The sequence below is a fragment of the Tachysurus fulvidraco genome, chromosome 10 (assembly GCF_022655615.1).
Source record: "Tachysurus fulvidraco isolate hzauxx_2018 chromosome 10, HZAU_PFXX_2.0, whole genome shotgun sequence".
Taxonomy (NCBI): domain Eukaryota; kingdom Metazoa; phylum Chordata; class Actinopteri; order Siluriformes; family Bagridae; genus Tachysurus; species Tachysurus fulvidraco.
This window is the reverse complement of record NC_062527.1, coordinates 22,438,094-22,455,007: the sequence shown is the minus strand read 5'-3', so window position 1 is coordinate 22,455,007 and position 16,914 is coordinate 22,438,094. Positions and strand designations below refer to the sequence as shown.

The 16,914-nt window shown below is 37.9% G+C and overlaps 2 protein-coding genes across 5 annotated transcripts in view; both read right to left on the bottom strand.

Annotated features, from left to right (window-relative positions):
• Positions 1–374: 374 nt before the first annotated feature.
• LOC113646995 lies at positions 375–8,528 on the bottom strand. Of its 4 annotated transcripts, XM_047819950.1 has the most exons (8): positions 8,050–8,528; positions 6,609–6,692; positions 6,151–6,489; positions 5,393–5,707; positions 4,440–4,583; positions 4,266–4,306; positions 1,723–1,822; positions 375–1,609 (listed from the first exon to the last, which is right to left on the bottom strand). In XM_047819950.1, exons 2-7 carry the CDS (start codon positions 6,652–6,654, stop codon positions 1,766–1,768), a joined length of 942 nt encoding a protein of 313 aa, XP_047675906.1. In that variant the 5' UTR covers positions 6,655–6,692; positions 8,050–8,528; the 3' UTR covers positions 375–1,609; positions 1,723–1,765. The 4 variants fall into 4 exon arrangements, with proteins under 4 accessions (XP_047675906.1, XP_047675904.1, XP_047675908.1 ...); XM_047819948.1 differs by lacking the exon at positions 4,266–4,306 and having other exon boundaries at positions 1,344–1,609; positions 8,050–8,527; XM_047819952.1 differs by lacking the exon at positions 4,266–4,306 and having other exon boundaries at positions 1,344–1,609; positions 5,612–5,707; positions 8,050–8,527.
• A 3,827-nt stretch (positions 8,529–12,355) lies between these two features.
• Positions 12,356–16,914, bottom strand: part of LOC113656605 — a 202,459-nt gene continuing 197,900 nt past the window's right edge. Inside the window, exon 9 of the mRNA XM_047819963.1 lies at positions 12,356–14,459. The gene's annotated coding sequence lies outside the window, so the exon portion shown is untranslated. The remainder of the gene's footprint in view (positions 14,460–16,914) is intronic.

Here is a 16,914-nt window from a genome sequence, read left to right as displayed (position 1 = left end):
ATATATATATATATATATATATATATATATATATATATAATATATTAAACACAGGACAAAACTGATTTATTCAACTGATTTATTCATAAATTAATTGGTTCCCTCAATCAATCACGGAACATGGCATTGACCTCTTCAAGATTTTTTTCATCAATGCAGTAGGACAAAAATGTTTCCATGCCCTCTTGACATTGAAAAATAAACATAAAGTCATCCTTTGCCTCAGGAAATTCATCACACATGACCCTTTTGAGGGCCAATTTTGAACCAATTAATTTATGAATAAATCAGTTTTGTCCTGTGTTTTTGTAAATGTAAACACACACACACACATCTGTATTTCCCAAGTGATGTGTAACATATGTAAACTATAGTTTCATTTTACTACATTTTCTCATACATTTTATTTTGTGTCACATATTAACCTTAAAAAAATTATACATTTTATTGATTGCTTACGACAACAATGCCATAAAAACAAGTTAGAATAAGCAAACTTGCACACAAAACAGACATTAAACGAGCAATATTATTAATTGTTGAAAGGCAGACAAATAATAGTTGCAAATCATAAGACTTGCAAATAAAGTGCTATGACAGCGGTAAGGATAGCGTTAATATTCGAAACTGCCGTCGGTGATGACAGCAAGTAACGTCATTTCACACATGCGCGGAACCGATCGTGTTGCTGTACGGATCGATTAGCGACAATGCGTCAACTTAATCCATCCTCGTGAATCTTTGTCTAAATAAAATCCTGAACTGCTTCATTGTGTTAGGTATGCGGCATGTGTTCTGTAAGCTGGGACTGTTTCATCACAGCGTGATTGTTATGGATTTGGGTCGATAAGGATGCGATACTGTGGAATTCATACAGATTATCTGCGCCCTCACAGGACTATAACTACACTTTGTTTCTTCAATGTTAGGATTACCTCAATTGGGAACTTTGGTACTTCTACATTTGGTTATGGACTGTTTGGGAGATATATATACATCTCATACTGTATGCATTTACATTTACAGCATTTGGCAGATGCCCTTATCCAGAGCGACGTACATAAGTGCTTAAATCTCTAACATTGAATACATTAATGCTGCTCACTAGGTTACATACTCAAGATACCAAGAGTTTAAAACATTTGTTCAAAGTTACAATGAAAAAGAGTCAAGGGTTTTTTTTTATGCAAAAGATAAGGAAAGAAGTGCTAGTTGAAGTGTTTCCTGAATAAGTAGGTCTTCAACCGCCGCTTGAAAATAGCCAGTGACTCGGCTGTCCGGACCTCTAGGGGAAGTTCATTCCACCACCTCGGTGCCATAAATTTGGGCACCCTTGCCATTTTGTTGATTTGAATATCTGTAACTAGTTAGCAGTGATTAATTGGAACACACAATTGGTTCGGTGAGCTCATTAAGCCTTGAACTTCATAGGCAGGTGAATCCAATCATGAGAAAAGGTATTTAAGGTGGTTAATTGCAATGGAATGCTCTGCAGTAAATCAGAAGATCCTGACATGGTGATGAAGCTCCAGAGATGAACGTCAGCTCAGTGGTGCAGGGATGAAGTTTAAGATGATCTGAAATCCATGATGAGCTCAGAGCAGAGCATCTGAGAGAGGAAAGGAGAGGAGAAGGTGGTGAAAAATGTAAAAAAATAAGTTAAAAAGTTCATCTCTAAAGAAAAGAGATATAAAAAAGAAATAAATAAATAATTGGTGCCACCTTGTGTTGGTCATTAACTCTGTGGTTGTGTGTCGACTGTTGGTTACGTCACACTGTCGGATGTTGTGTTGTACTGAACACTGTGATGTCTGTTTCCATCCTGTAGAGAGATTCAGATTCAGATGATGAAGAAACACTGAACAGTTTTTTCCTGTTTATTGTCTAAACTTTGACATTAACTGCACTGTTCTGTTTACTGAATTCTGTTCACTTACATTTATTACAATATTTCACACTTTTCTTGTCACATTACTAATTTAATCCCCTTAAACACTTGGCTTATTATTGTGGCTTCATATTAGATTAATAACTTATAATAATTCCTATAAATAAATAATATTAGTCTAAGAGTCAGAACACTTCAGACTGAGTGTGTGATGGTGACTGAAAAAAACAGGACAATGTTTTTACTTTAATGCAAAAGTCCAGTTTTTTCTCTTTGTTCCTAACACATAGAACCTGGAAAATAGTGAATAAATAATACTGATGTAAGTCATGACCTCAACACGAGTGTATTATGTGACTGAAACAGGTTTGTTTGTGTTTGAACCTCGTCTCAGTCATTTATAGAAATCCCACAGAGCCCCTTCCCTCCATCTCAGTCTGAACTTTCACCTGCACATCAAGATCATTCTCTGTGCTCAAAAAAACTGCTCCATGAAAAGGAAATAAAAACAACACAGAACATAAAGTACCACAGAATGGCCAGAAGTATAAAGTTTTAAAAAGAACAAAACTTTGAGGCTTCTTCTGACCAAAGTTTCTGTAATGTACCTTTAAAATGACATTGACACAGGGAGGGTTGCCATGTTTCTGTAAACTCCCCACATGAACTACAACCAAAATCCAATGATGTTTTTTTTTTTATTAACAACAAAAAAGTGGTCACATTCATTCATTTATTCATTCATTTTCAACCGCTTATCCGAACTTCTCGGGTCACGGGGAGCCTGTGCCTATCTCAGGCGTCATCGGGCATCGAGGCAGGACACACCCTGGACGGAGTGCCAACCCATCGCGGGGCACACACACACACTCATTCACTCACACACACCACACACTACGGACAATTTTCCAGAGATGCCAATCAACCTACCAATCATGTCTTTGGTCCGTGAGAGGAAACCGGAGTACCCGGAGGAAACCGCCGAGGCACGGGGAGAACATGCAAACTCCACACACACAAGGCGGAGGCGGTAATCGAACCCCCGACCCTGGAGGTGTGAGGCGAACGACTAACCACTAAGCCACCGTGCCCCCTAAAGTCGTCACAATTTACGTCACACTGTCGGATGTTGTGTTGTACTGAACACTGTGATGTCTGTTTCCATCCTGTAGAAAGATTCAGATTCAGATGATGAAGAAACACTGAACAGTTTTTTCCTGTTTATTGTCTAAACTTTGACATTAACTGCACTGTTCTGTTTACTGAATTCTGTTCACTTACATTTATTACAATATTTCACACTTTTCTTGTCACATTACTAATTTAATCCCCTTAAACACTTGGTTTATTATTGTGGCTTCATATTAGATTAATAACTTATAATAATTCCTATAAATAAATAATATTAGTGTAAGAGTCAGAACACTTCAGACTGAGTGTGTGATGGTGACTGAAAAAAACAGGACAATGTTTTTACTTTAATGCAAAAGTCCAGTTTTTTCTCTTTGTTCCTAACACATAGAACCTGGAAAATAGTGAATAAATAATACTGATGTAAGTCATGACCTCAACACGAGTGTATTATGTGACTGAAACAGGTTTGTTTGTGTTTGAACCTCGTCTCAGTCATTTATAGAAATCCCACAGAGCCCCTTCCCTCCATCTCAGTCTGAACTTTCACCTGCACATCAAGATCATTCTCTGTGCTCAAAAAAACTGCTCCATGAAAAGGAAATAAAAACAACACAGAACATAAAGTACCACAGAATGGCCAGAAGTATAAAGTTTTAAAAAGAACAAAACTTTGAGGCTTCTTCTGACCAAAGTTTCTGTAATGTACCTTTAAAATGACATTGACCCAGGGAGGATTGCCATGTTTCTGTAAACTCCCCACATGAACTACAACCAAAATCCAATGATGTTTTTTTTTATATTAACAACAAAAAAGTGGTCACATTCATTCATTTATTCATTCATTTTCAACCGCTTATCCGAACTTCTCGGGTCACGGGGAGCCTGTGCCTATCTCAGGCGTCATCGGGCATCGAGGCAGGATACACCCTGGACGGAGTGCCAACCCATCGCGGGGCACACACACACACTCATTCACTCACACACACCACACACTACGGACAATTTTCCAGAGATGCCAATCAACCTACCAATCATGTCTTTGGTCCGTGAGAGGAAACCGGAGTACCCGGAGGAAACCGCCGAGGCACGGGGAGAACATGCAAACTCCACACACACAAGGCGGAGGCGGTAATCGAACCCCCGACCCTGGAGGTGTGAGGCGAACGACTAACCACTAAGCCACCGTGCCCCCTAAAGTCGTCACAATTTAATTTAATTTTTTTTTATTTGAATGTTTTCGTACCTGTTCACTGGAGTTTGTGGCACGTCTGAGACATGAAGATACTGATAATGATGATTTTCCGTTTTCAGAAACATAAGATAAATATTTCAAAATTATAATATTAGACAATAAACTTAGACACATGTTCAACACAATTACCATACAATTTAAAATAACAATTTTAACCAGTTTTACCTTTCACCCTGCTATAGTACACAGACACGCAGATGATGATAATGATGATTACGATCCCAACATATAAAATAATCCAGTTGTTCCCTCCAGTCTGGTCTGAGTCTGAATCCTCTGATGAAGATCCTCCCTTATTAACACTGTCCTCTAAAACACACATTAAACCACACAGAGATATCAGCACAGTGCTGAGGAAAAAACGTGTCCTCAAAGAAAATCTATCAAACATCAGACTACATTTACTGACATTGTTCAGTTTTTCAGCCATACATGCAGATGATGTCATCACTGATCCTTAAATAATAATCAGTGTTGTGCTGCTATAATAATATGAAGTGTTTTATTAAAGTTTATCCAGGAACAATAAGAGATGTTTTGAACTGGAGCTCACACCAGATTAAGAAAAGCCCTGTACTTTAGACACACCCCCTTGTCATGTCATTAAAATCTAACCAGGTTCCTTTTTCCATCCTAATGTACTGCTTTTTCCATGAAACCCTGTTCAGAGTGAAAGGATCACAAACACTGGGTCACTTTCATTTATTCTACATTTATAATGTTTTAATCAACTGGAAATGGAAAGTGAAGATATTTTATCAATGTCAGGTCAGAGTTATTGGTTAAGAACCATTTCAGTACTTTATCAGATCACAAGGCTCTTAGATGAGGATTGAGTGTTGATTATTGAGAGGAAGTGACTGAGTGTGTGCTGAAACAGTAGTGAAATACAGGACAGGAGGTGTGTGTTCTCCTCACTCAGTCTAACACAGCCATGAAAAGCTTTAGAATGATCTGTGGGAACATTAAACTGTGTAGTTCTCTCTCAACCAGGACTGAAAAACACTGACATCTACAGGAAACATGCTGCTCAAGTCACTCAGTAACTTTCCAGACATTTTAAACTTTGTGTACTGATATGTGTCGTACTCAGTATCGTCTGAGATTAATCCACTTACCAACAACTGACAGTTTAACCTTCTGGACCAAGACAGATTCCTGTGTGTCTGTAATTAACATGGCGCTGATGTAGATTTCTGTATCAGTAACACTGATGTTCTTCATCACCAGGGAACAGTTTCCTTTAAGCAGCTCGTCCTCAGGAACGTCCACACGACCCTCATATCCTTCACCCACATATGAATCCTTACCCTTTCGCTCAAACACAGTCTTCTTACCGATAAACCACTTAATGTAAGGAGTTTTGATGTACAGATGACTCCAATCACACGGCAGGACAGCTGTGGAACCCACTGGAGCTGATATCTGAAAACCTTCAGAGACACAGAAAAACCTTTTAGGAGATTATCTGATGTTAGGAACTTTATATTTTTATTTCTTTTATAGAAACTGATTGTTTTTGTTGTCCTGTGAGCTTCATATCTGATCACTTGTTCTTGTCCACATGAAAGTAAAAGTTTTTTAATTGTTGCTGCAGGATCTCAGTCCTGATGAACATCTCTAATCTCACCCAGATGACCTCTGAACCTTTCTGACAAACTTTCTACAAATAAAATATTGTCTGTGTCTTATTTATGTCTGTATTTGTGTATTTTTCTAACACAACATCTGTTAACTCTAAATAAAGTATTGATTGCATCTATACATCTATATTGATATAATAGATGTTGTTATTGTTCCTTATTTCCAGCTCTGTTACCTGAGACACTGTGACTTCTATAATTAGTCAATATTTTACACTGAACAGTTTACTCACCATAGACTGAGAGTGTAACATTGTTAATTTCTTTCGGTCCTGCAGTGTTAATGTCCACACGTTCCACTGTAAAGGTTTTGTAAAAACCGTCATCAGTAAATCTGACATTCTTCATCACCAGGGAACAGTTTCCTTTACGCAGCTCGTCCACAGGAACATCCACACGTCCTTTATATCCTGAACCTGAATATGTACCATTACTGCTTCTCTCAAACACAGTGAATTTATTGATCTGCCACCTAATAAATGATGTTAGTTTGAACTCTTCAGTCAGTTTACACGGCAGGATGACTGTGGAACCCTCTGCAGCTGATACAGTAACCAGAGATTCTGCACTGTCTGTGGGAGAAACATTACAATCTACAGGATTTGTAACATTTGACAAAACATTGTTGTGATATTTGATTCAATAGAAGGACACTTCTGTCTTGTTGGTGTTGTAGAACCTGGTCACTCACCCACACAGGCACAGACCCATAAGATGGAAATATAAAGGAGGGACATGATGTCTAGAAGACTCTTGTGGAGTGTTGGCAGATTTTCTGAAACAAACAAACAGAGACACGTTATAAATAAAAGTGACAGAACAGCTGACTGATGTCACACACACTTCTATAGCAGTTAGCATGTGTTTAACTCTTCAGTGAATCCAAATATTTACAAATGTCTCTTAATTTCACTGGTTTAATTTTTTACACTGAAGTAAAAACAACTTGTAAATATACTGTGTTGATCTGTACAGTGTGACCTCAGTGGGTAAGACATGGTCTACTGATCAGAAGGTCATGGGTTTAAATCCCAGCAATGTCACACTGTCTTTGGTTTATGTTTGATCATGACACTTAACCTTCAACTGCTCATTTGTATGATGAGATAAATTTTAGTTGTTCTGGATAAAAGCGTTACATCATAAACTCAACGTGAACTAACTCTGACAACAACCCAGTCTCACGACAGTTGGTCACATAGATCACGAAATTTAATCCATTGATTTGTGTTTTAAACACGAATTTCATTTTCCCGTTCGATTTGCCATTCGGAAGCACTGTTTTTGCTCATTTGTAATTCAGACAGTAAACTAAATACTACATTACCCATGGGCCTTATCTACTTTTTCTGTGTTGAAGACGTCAGCTAAAACTACCTGATGACCCACCGCCGATTCTCTTTTAATGATCTCCTCATCTTTCTTTCAACACATAAACATGAAAGTGTGCTTGATAATTCAACAATACGATGTCATGAACATCTGTTTTATTCGATTCTCCAGATTTATGCAGACAGTGAATTCTCCTTCATTGCGCTCAAACCACTTCCCAGGTAATGTTACTTGAACGTAATGATCAAATTTGAACTTCTAGAATTCGCTGCCTGCAGAAATCAGCCAAATTCACAGAAAAAAAAATTTTCTACCGCTTATCCGAACTTCTCAGGTCACGGGGAGCCTGTGCCTATCTCAGGCGTCATCGGGCATCGATGAGGCACAGTCTCATTCACTCACACACTACGGACAATTTTCCAGAGATGCCAATCAACCTACCATGCATGTTTTTGGACCGGGGGAGGAAACCGGAGTACCCGGAGGAAACCCCCGAGGCACGAGGAGAACATGCAAACTCCACACACAAGGCGGAGGCGGGAATCGAACCCCCAACCCTGGAGGTGTGAGGCGAACGTGCTAACCGCTAAGGATCAGTGATTGTGTTTATCACACAGAGCAGAGTCTAGAACATTAACTGCTGACAGAACAGACCACCGATTTAGATCAATGTAACCCACAATTCTTTTCAAATCAATGCCAAGTTTGGTTTCCAACAGAAATTTCTAGAAATCACCAAAATTCACAGAAAATAAAATAACAAAAATAGTGAGAGAGAAGAATTTAAAATTCAGCTTTACCTCAGAGACAGAAGAACATTTCCAGTGTGAATTTAATGTCCTGTTGCCATCTGTTTGGTTATATTACAGCATCACCATGACTGAAGGAAGTGTTTACTTTCTCTTTAGTTTAGTCTGATCAGGAGCGGTTCTAGGATTTTATCTTTAGGGGGTTTTAGCCCTCAGTGAGAATTTAAAACAAGAAGAGTTTTATATTATATGACTACATAGTAAGCCAAAAGTTATGGTATTATTTAAAATGGCAAAAGTGGACACCAAAATGTTATGCATGATGTAATGATGCCAGTCTTGAATCAGATCAGTTCATGTATGTGTGTATTCTCTACAAACAGTGTGTCCGATGTATGCAGTCATTAATAAACTAATATTCACAAGACAAAGAACAAATCAATAAATGTTATTTTTATTTAGTATTGAATGGATTGTTTGTATTAATATTTTGTTCGTGCTACAACTCTGGTAATAAGAATAGTGACATTTCACTGCTTTTGGTTGCCGTCTTTGCGTCTTTCAGCCGATTAACGTTATAGATAAACGCCTCCCGCTCTGACTGCGCGTGCACGCTGCGCGTCTCCGTTCAAATAAACACAGACAGCTAATGACGCACTTTTGAAAGACTACAACGCACGTGCGCAATAGCAAAGTAAAAAATAAAATCGCTCTTGGATCAAACTGTTAAATAATTTTCTTTCCCATCGACGACATGTTCTGTATTTTAACTTAATTTGTATTGTTTATTTATGAAAGTAAAAATTTATACTTATAGTTTTAGGGTGGCTGAGATCACACACGGGGCTGGAGACACCCTAAAAAGGCCTAGAACCGCCCCTGAGTCTGATCACTTAAAGATTCTGTGAAGTTTCTTGTCTGTAGAATCTCCAACATTAAACGGTGACTACAGACGGAAGGTCTTCAGGCCTGGTCGTGAACATTCGGAGGATTATAAAGTTAAAAAACGATTAAACCTGTTCTTATGTCGGTGTCCGTTCAGGTTTAAAACTGCGGTTAATCCAGCTATAAAAATAAACTTCACTAATACATGTTATTTAATCCAGATGTTCTTTACAAAAACACGGAACACAGCGCCACACCCCTCTGATACACTAGGAGGACCTCAGAGCGCATGCGTCCACCAGACGTGCAGTGTCATAGATATCGATACACTAGATGTCGCCTTTGGGTCCTAAAAATGCGTCAAAACCGCCGCCGTCTTTGTACGGAGCGCTTTTACTTCAAATGCATGGACGATGCCGGACTTCTGTGCTGCGTTTGGTTGTTCAAACGAAAGAAATCTAAAAACCCGACAGTAAGCGATTACATTACACAAGTGAGAATGTGTTTTATGGTATTGAACGTTAGGAAATTATATATCTGGTTACGTTGGTTTGTTTCAGTCCTTGGTTAACGACCGCAGTTAATCCATGTTAGTTACCCGTTAGTTTTTAACAGTTAGGGAAACCGACAATGTTTGTAGATTCCGAAGCTCTTAATAAGGACAGTAAAAATTGACCCATGCTTTTTTGCTTAAAGGTGAAAAGACCCAACTTCATGTATGTTCTGTAAGATTCCCTCATCTGTCAAACATGTTTTATTAGATTGTCCTGGACTTAACATAAGCAGATTGCTCTTTTATCAAGTTACTTCATTTAATAAGGACATATTTAATAACATTATGTCTGAAAAAGGTTTGGATTTTTTTTTGTTAATTAAAATTAAAAAATGTATAATATGACTTGCTGTTTATATTTGTTTTGTATTTATTGCATTTATATGATATTTGTATTTTTGTAATTGAATTTTGCCATGAAAATAGCTTTTGATTGCTGACATGGTATTAAATAAAATAATCTGAAACTGTTTGTAGATTCCCAAGTGATAAACAGAGACGTCAGTCATGGACAAGTTGCAGGGACACTAAACACTTTTTTTAAATGGTTAATTCAGCTGACAGTCCTGAAAGGATGTCACCAGTTAGGTTGGCGGTGTAACACACAAGTTCAGCCTGAAAGTCAAACTTTTTTTTTTTGGTTTATGTGACTTTATTACATACTTATTTAATCTGGCAAAAGTATTGCAGGAAAGGAATAAATATAAGATTGAATGGTCTTTGGCACCTCGACTATCTAACTTTCACATTATGTTCCTCTTGAATTTGTGTATCATATTTAATAAACCAATACAATTTAAATGTTTAAATGAACATGTATAGTCACACCATTGTAGCAGTGTTACATGCAGTAGGCTATAAGGTAAGTAGTGATTGTTCATTTAAAGTTTACTCAAGTGGAAGAATGTAACTAATAAACTTACACCTACTAGCACTGTGTATTATATTGTGAAAAAGTAGATTATCTTAATATCAAAGCCTTAAATTTTCTCTGAGCTTAATGATAAATTCATGTCTGACCTTTGGAACGAACAAAAAAAAAAAAACTAGAATCGCATTTATGACGATTTATGATTTTTTTTCTTTGCCTACATGCACTTGCAACACGCTAATGCATTAAGAGGAGGGAGTCCCCCGTACCAAGATAGCGGCTCATTTGACGCATTCGTTCCAATGTACTGCCCTATACAAGGTGACATCTAGTGTATATATACAGTGAGGAAAATAAGTATTTGAACACCCTGCTATTTTGCAAGTTCTCCCACTTGGAAATCATGGAGGGGTCCGAAATTGTCATCGTGGGTGCATGTCCGCTGTGAGACACATAATTTAAAAAAAAAAATCCAGAAATCACAATGTATGATTTTTTAACTATTTATTTGTATGATATAGCTGCAAATAAGTATTTGAACACCTGTCTATCAGCTAGAATTCTGACCCTCAAAGACCTGTCAGTCTGCCTTTAAAATATCCACCTCCACTCCATTTATTATCCTAAATTAGATGAACCTGTTTGAGGTCATTAGCTGCATAAAGACACCTGTCCACCCCATACAATCAGTAAGAATCCAACTACTAACATGGCCAAGACCAAAGAGCTGTCCAAAGACACTAGAGACAAAATTGTACACCTCCACAAGGCTGGAAAGGGCTACAGGGAAATTGCCAAGCAGCTTGGTCCACTGTTGGAGCAATCATTAGAAAATGGAAGAAGCTAAACATGACTGTCAATCTCCCTCGGACTGGGGCTCCATGCTAGATCTCACCTCGTGAGGTCTCAATGATCCTAAGAAAGGTGAGAAATCAGCCCAGAACTACACGGGAGGAGCTGGTCAATGACCTGAAAAAAGCTGGGACCACCGTTTCCAAGGTTACTGTTGGTAATACACTAAGACGTCATGGTTTGAAATCATGCATGGCACGGAAGGTTCCCCTGCTTAAACCAGCACATGTCCAGGCCCGTCTTAAGTTTGCCAATGACCATTTGGATGATCCAGTGGAGTCATGGGAGAAAGTCATGTGGTCAGATGAGACCAAAATAGAACTTTTTGGTCATAATTCCACTAAACGTGTTTGGAGGAAGAAGAATGATGAGAACCATCCCAAGAACACCATCCCTACTGTGAAGCATGGGGGTGGTAGCATCATGCTTTGGGGGTGTTTTTCTGCACATGGGACAGGGCGACTGCACTGTATTAAGGAGAGGATGACCGGGGCCATGTATTGCAAGATTTTGGGGAACAACCTCCTTCGCTCAGTTAGAGCATTGAAGATGGGTCGAGGCTGGGGCTTCCAACATGACAATGACCCGAAGCACACAGCAGGATAACCAAGGAGTGGCTCTGTAAGAAGCATATCAAGGTTCTGGTGTGGCCTAGCCAGTCTCCAGACCTAAACCCAATAGAGAATCTTTGGAGAGAGCTCAAACTCCGTGTTTCTCAGCGACAGGCCAGAAATCTGACTGATCTAGAGAAGATCTGTGTGGAGGAGTGGGACAAAATCCCTCCTGCAGTGTGTGCAACCCTGGTGAAAAACTACAGGAAACGTTTGACCTCTGTAATTGCAAACAAAGGCTACTGTACCAAATATTAACATTGATTTTCTCAGGTGTTCAAATACTTATTTGCAGCTGTATCATACAAATAAATAGTTAAAAAAAATCATACATTGTGATTTCTGGATTTTTTTTTTAGTTTATGTCTCTCACAGTGGACATGCACCTATGAGGACAATTTCAGACTCCTCCATGATTTCTAAGTGGGAGAACTTGCAAAATAGCAGGGTGTTCAAATACTTATTTTCCTCACTGTATCTATGAGTGAAACTGAGGCCAAAAACATGTCGTATGATGAGAAACACTCGGATGTGTCCAGCTGACGTCACTTACTCCCTAAATAAGTGCTCAAAGAAAAGATGCTCTACATTTTTAGATATTTAAACAAAAATGATAAAAACAAAATTTTGTGAAGTTCATCACCTTATCTTGAATGTACAAAGTGTAACATTAATATAAAAAAGAAGAGAAAAAAAACTTTAATACAGAAATGTATAAATAAGAGAAAAGAAACACTCAAAACAAAAATCCAGTCACAGTAATATTTATACCAGTTACATCGTCCCCCCTGAACTTCACAAATTTTGACCACAGGGATAAAACACACTGGACTCAGACCAACTGTTATTTGGAATTTTGTGCAACAGAATGTTTCCCACTCACAGGGAAGGTAAGAACAGCAGGTTGATCAGACCCACTGCAATCACCCACAAATGGTGCCTTAAACACCTGTTACAACCGTCAAGGGGTCGATCGAAACAGAATGGGTAAATGGATGTCTTTATACAGAGATGTTATAATTCACAATCTTTTATTTAAGGGTGAACAAGGATTTTAGGCTTCAGAGGAGGACAAGGCCAAAATAATAAACAGAACAATCTTCCAAACACCTGTCTCTCTCTCTTACTAAACTGAAAAATGGAGAAAAAAAAACCCCATACATTTCTTCTTACCAAACTCCCGCTCACAAAAACAATATAATAAAAGTTTCGAAAATAACTGGCGTTGCTCCCCCTACATACCTTGTCACCATGTTTTGGGAAAAGGTGTATAATGAAATTGGCTGGCTAACAAGTCAAAACAGAGTCTGTAATCGTAGTCTATATCAGGCATGGGTCAAGCACAACCAGTTGAAATAATAAACATAAACCAAAACAAAACTCACAAGCTCAACACACTCGGAATACAAACTTTCTCTCTAAGATGGGACAATCAAAAATGACTGAAAAGGGTTAACATTCAGAGAATATAGCATACAAATAGACAATGCAATGAACACAAAGCAAACACAATTGCACAAGAGGCAAAGAGGTCACAATCAGGGATCCAGACAGGCCTTTTATCTGGAACAGGTGGAGATTATAACCAATCGGAGGTGTCCTCCTATTAACTCCGGAAACCGCCTTCCTGAAAACACCAGAGGACAGCATTTCATTTGTAGATGAAACTTCATCTCGGATCCAAACAACAGTAATCCAAACCAATGTGCTGTGAAGTCTGAAAATCATCTTCAATCGTCTTCACACGACTGTTCTAGGAAGAGCACGAGGATGTTTAGACATCGTTACTATGACTTTAGATATCATTACATTCCCAAAAAAATCAGACAATACTGTCAGTGAAGAATGAAGAATATTTCTTATTGATAAAATAATAAATATTGTTTACTGTAAATATTTACATATAAATTCTACATTTAATGGGGCTTCATATAATCAATATATTAAAAAACCATAAGACATGTACCATTTTACTCCCATCAAGTATTTCTTAAATACGTTTTTCACTGTAAAATATGCATACAGGCCAAAACAGCATCAGTTCCAGTACTCAAAGAAGTAAAAAGTAATGGAGATGTGACAAAAATAAAGGCTTCATCTTCTAAATCTGTTAGCCACTAGCACCTATCTCCTATGCAGTACACACTCACACACACACACACACACACACACACACACACACACACACACACACACACTTGCACACACTCATGCACGCATACTATTATTTCTTCTTATTATATTTTAAAAAAGTAAAGATTTAGTAAAAAAAAAAACACCCCTGTAATAAAACTTCAATAACAGTGCATGATATTAATTTATATTACTGAGAGGAGCTGAACCCAGGTTCCTCCTCAACTACAAAGTTCCTGCACATGACTTCAGCCATTGTACATACTGTGTCCACTGCTGCAAACAAACCACATCAAAATAAAACAATAAATAAAAATATAAATGTAAAAATTAAAGCTGTTCACAGTTAATTATTTAGTTTAACATCACATGACCAAGACCAAGTCAGGTTAGATAGAAGAGTTACTGATGGTCCATGATGTGCGATCTGAGAGTTCTGCAGTAAATCAGAAGATCCTGACATGGTGATGAAGCTCCATAGATGAACATCAGCTCAGTGGTGCAGGGATGAAGTTTAAGATGATCTGAAATCCATGATGAGATCAGAGCAGACCATCTGAGAGAGGAGAGGAGAGGAGAAAAAAAAAACTAAGTCCATCTCAGTCTGAACTTTCACCTGCACATCAAGATCATTCTCTGTGCTCAAAAAAAACTGCTCCATGAAAAGGAAATAAAAATAACACAGAAAATAAAGTACCACAGAATGTCCAGAAGTATAAAGTTTAAAAGAAAACTTTGAGGCTTCTTCTGACCAAAGTTTCTGATCTTGTCTAATGTACCTTTTAAAATGATAGTGACCCAAAGCAGGCAGGGAGGGTTGCCATGGTTCTGTAAACTCCCCACCTGAACTACAACCAAAATCCAATAATGTTTTTGAAAAAGTGGTTAAACTTTTATTTATTTATATGTATTTGAATGTTTTCATACCTGTTCAGTGGAGTCAGTGGCACGACTGCGACCTGATGATAAATGATGATTTTCCGTTTTCAGAAACATAAGATAAATATTTCAAAGTAATAATATTAGACAATAAATTTAGACACATGTTAAACACAATTACCACAAAAAATTCTCTCTGATTCTATCAGACATTAAACCTACAATTTTAACCAGTTTTACCTTTCACCCTGCTGTAGTACACAGACACACAGATGATGATGATGATGATGATGATGATGAAGATTACAATCCCAACATATAAAATAATCCAGTTTTTCCCTCCAGTCTGGTCTGAGTCAAAACCCATTGATGAACGACTCTCATTAACACTGTTCTCTAAAACACACATTAAACCACACAGAGATATCAGTACAGCACTGAGGAAAACGTGTCCTCAAAGAAAATCTATCAAACATCAGACTACATTTACTGATATTGTTCAGTGTTTTTCAGCCATACATGCAGATGATGTCATCACTGATCCTTAAATAATAATCAGTGTTGTGCTGCTATAATAATATGAGACACAGAAAAACCTTTTAGGAAATGATCTGATGTTAGGAACTTTATATTTTTATTTCTTTTATAGAAACTGATTGTTTTGTTGTCCTGTGAGCTTCATATTTGATCACTTGTTCTTGTCCACATGAAAGTAAAAGTTTTTTAATTGTTGCTGCAGGATCTCAGTCCTGATGAACATCTCTAATGTCACCCAGATGACCTCTGAACCTTTCTGACAAACTTTCTACAAATAAAATATTGTCTGTGTCTTATTTATGTCTGTATTTGTGTATTTTTCTAACACATCATCTGTTAACTCTAAATAAAGTATTGATTCCTCTCTATAATAGATGTTGTTATTGTTCCTTATTTCCAGCTCTGTTATCTGAGACACTGTGACTTCTATAATTAGTCAATATTTTACACTGAACAGTTTACTCACCATAGACTGAGAGTGTAACACTGTTAATTACTTTCATTTCCACAGAGTTATTAATGTCCACATGCACCATTATACAGGATTTGTAGATTTGGTCATCACTAACTCTGACATTCTTCAACACCAGGGAACAGTTTCCTTTACGCAGCTCGTCCAAAGGAACATCCACACGTCCTTCATATCCTGATCCTGAATATGTAACATCACTCCTTCTCTCAAACACAATGTCTTTATTGAACTGCCACGTAATATTTGATGTTTGTTTGAACTCTTCAGTCAGTTTACACGGCAGGATGACTGTGGAACCCACTGCAGCTGATACAGTAACCAGAGATTCTGCACTGTCTGTGGGAGAAACATTACAATCTACAGGATTTGTAACATTTGACAAAACATTGTTGTGATATTTGATTCAATAGAAGGACACTTCTGTCTTGTTGGTGTTGTAGAACCTGGTCACTCACCCACACAGGCACAGACCCATAAGATGGAAATATAAAGGAGGGACATGATGTCTGGAAGACTCTTGTGGAGTGTTGGCAGATTTTCTGAAACAAACAAACAGAGACACGTTATAAATAAAAGCTACAGAACAGCTGACTGATGTCACACACACTTCTATAGCAGTTAGCATGTGTTTAACTCTTCAGTGAATCCAAATATTTACAAATGTCACTGCTTTCATTTTTCATGCCAAATTAAAAAAATCCTTGTAAATATACAGTGTTGACCTGTATAGTGTGACCTCAGTGGGTAAGACATGGTCTACTGATCAGAAGGTCATGGGTTTAAATCCCAGCAATGTCATGCTGTGTTTGCTTTATGTTTGATCATGACACTTAACCCTCATTTGCTCATTTGTATGATGAGATAAATGTTAGTTGTTCTGGATCAGAGCTTCTGCTAAACGCTGTACAGCAGAGGTGTCAAACGCTGGCCCGCGGGCCAAATTTGGCCCGCTGTGTAATTATATTTGGCCCACGAGATCATATCAGATGTGCATTACAGCTGGCTAGTCGCATGCTCCGCTAATAGTACAAAACCCAGAATGCCTTGCCACTGTATTGATGCGTACTGTAGTCATGAACAGCAAGCGCCCCTCATTCTCTGTTGACAGTCGTTAACAACCAGT

What these genes read in the sequence shown, in the direction of transcription:
- LOC113646995 (XM_047819948.1), bottom strand. Translation starts at nt 6,654, where the DNA reads ATGTCCCTCCTTTATATTTCCATCTTATGGGTCTGTGCCTGTGTGG. An exon ending in TGTTACACTCTCAGTCTATG is followed by an intron (nt 5,708 to 6,150) that starts GTGAGTAAACTG and finishes GTGTCTCTGAAG; the next exon opens with GTTTTCAGATATCAGCTCCA. An exon ending in GAGTTAATGACCAACACAAG is followed by an intron (nt 1,610 to 1,722) that starts GTGGCACCAATT and finishes TTCCTCTCTCAG; the next exon opens with ATGCTCTGCTCTGAGCTCAT.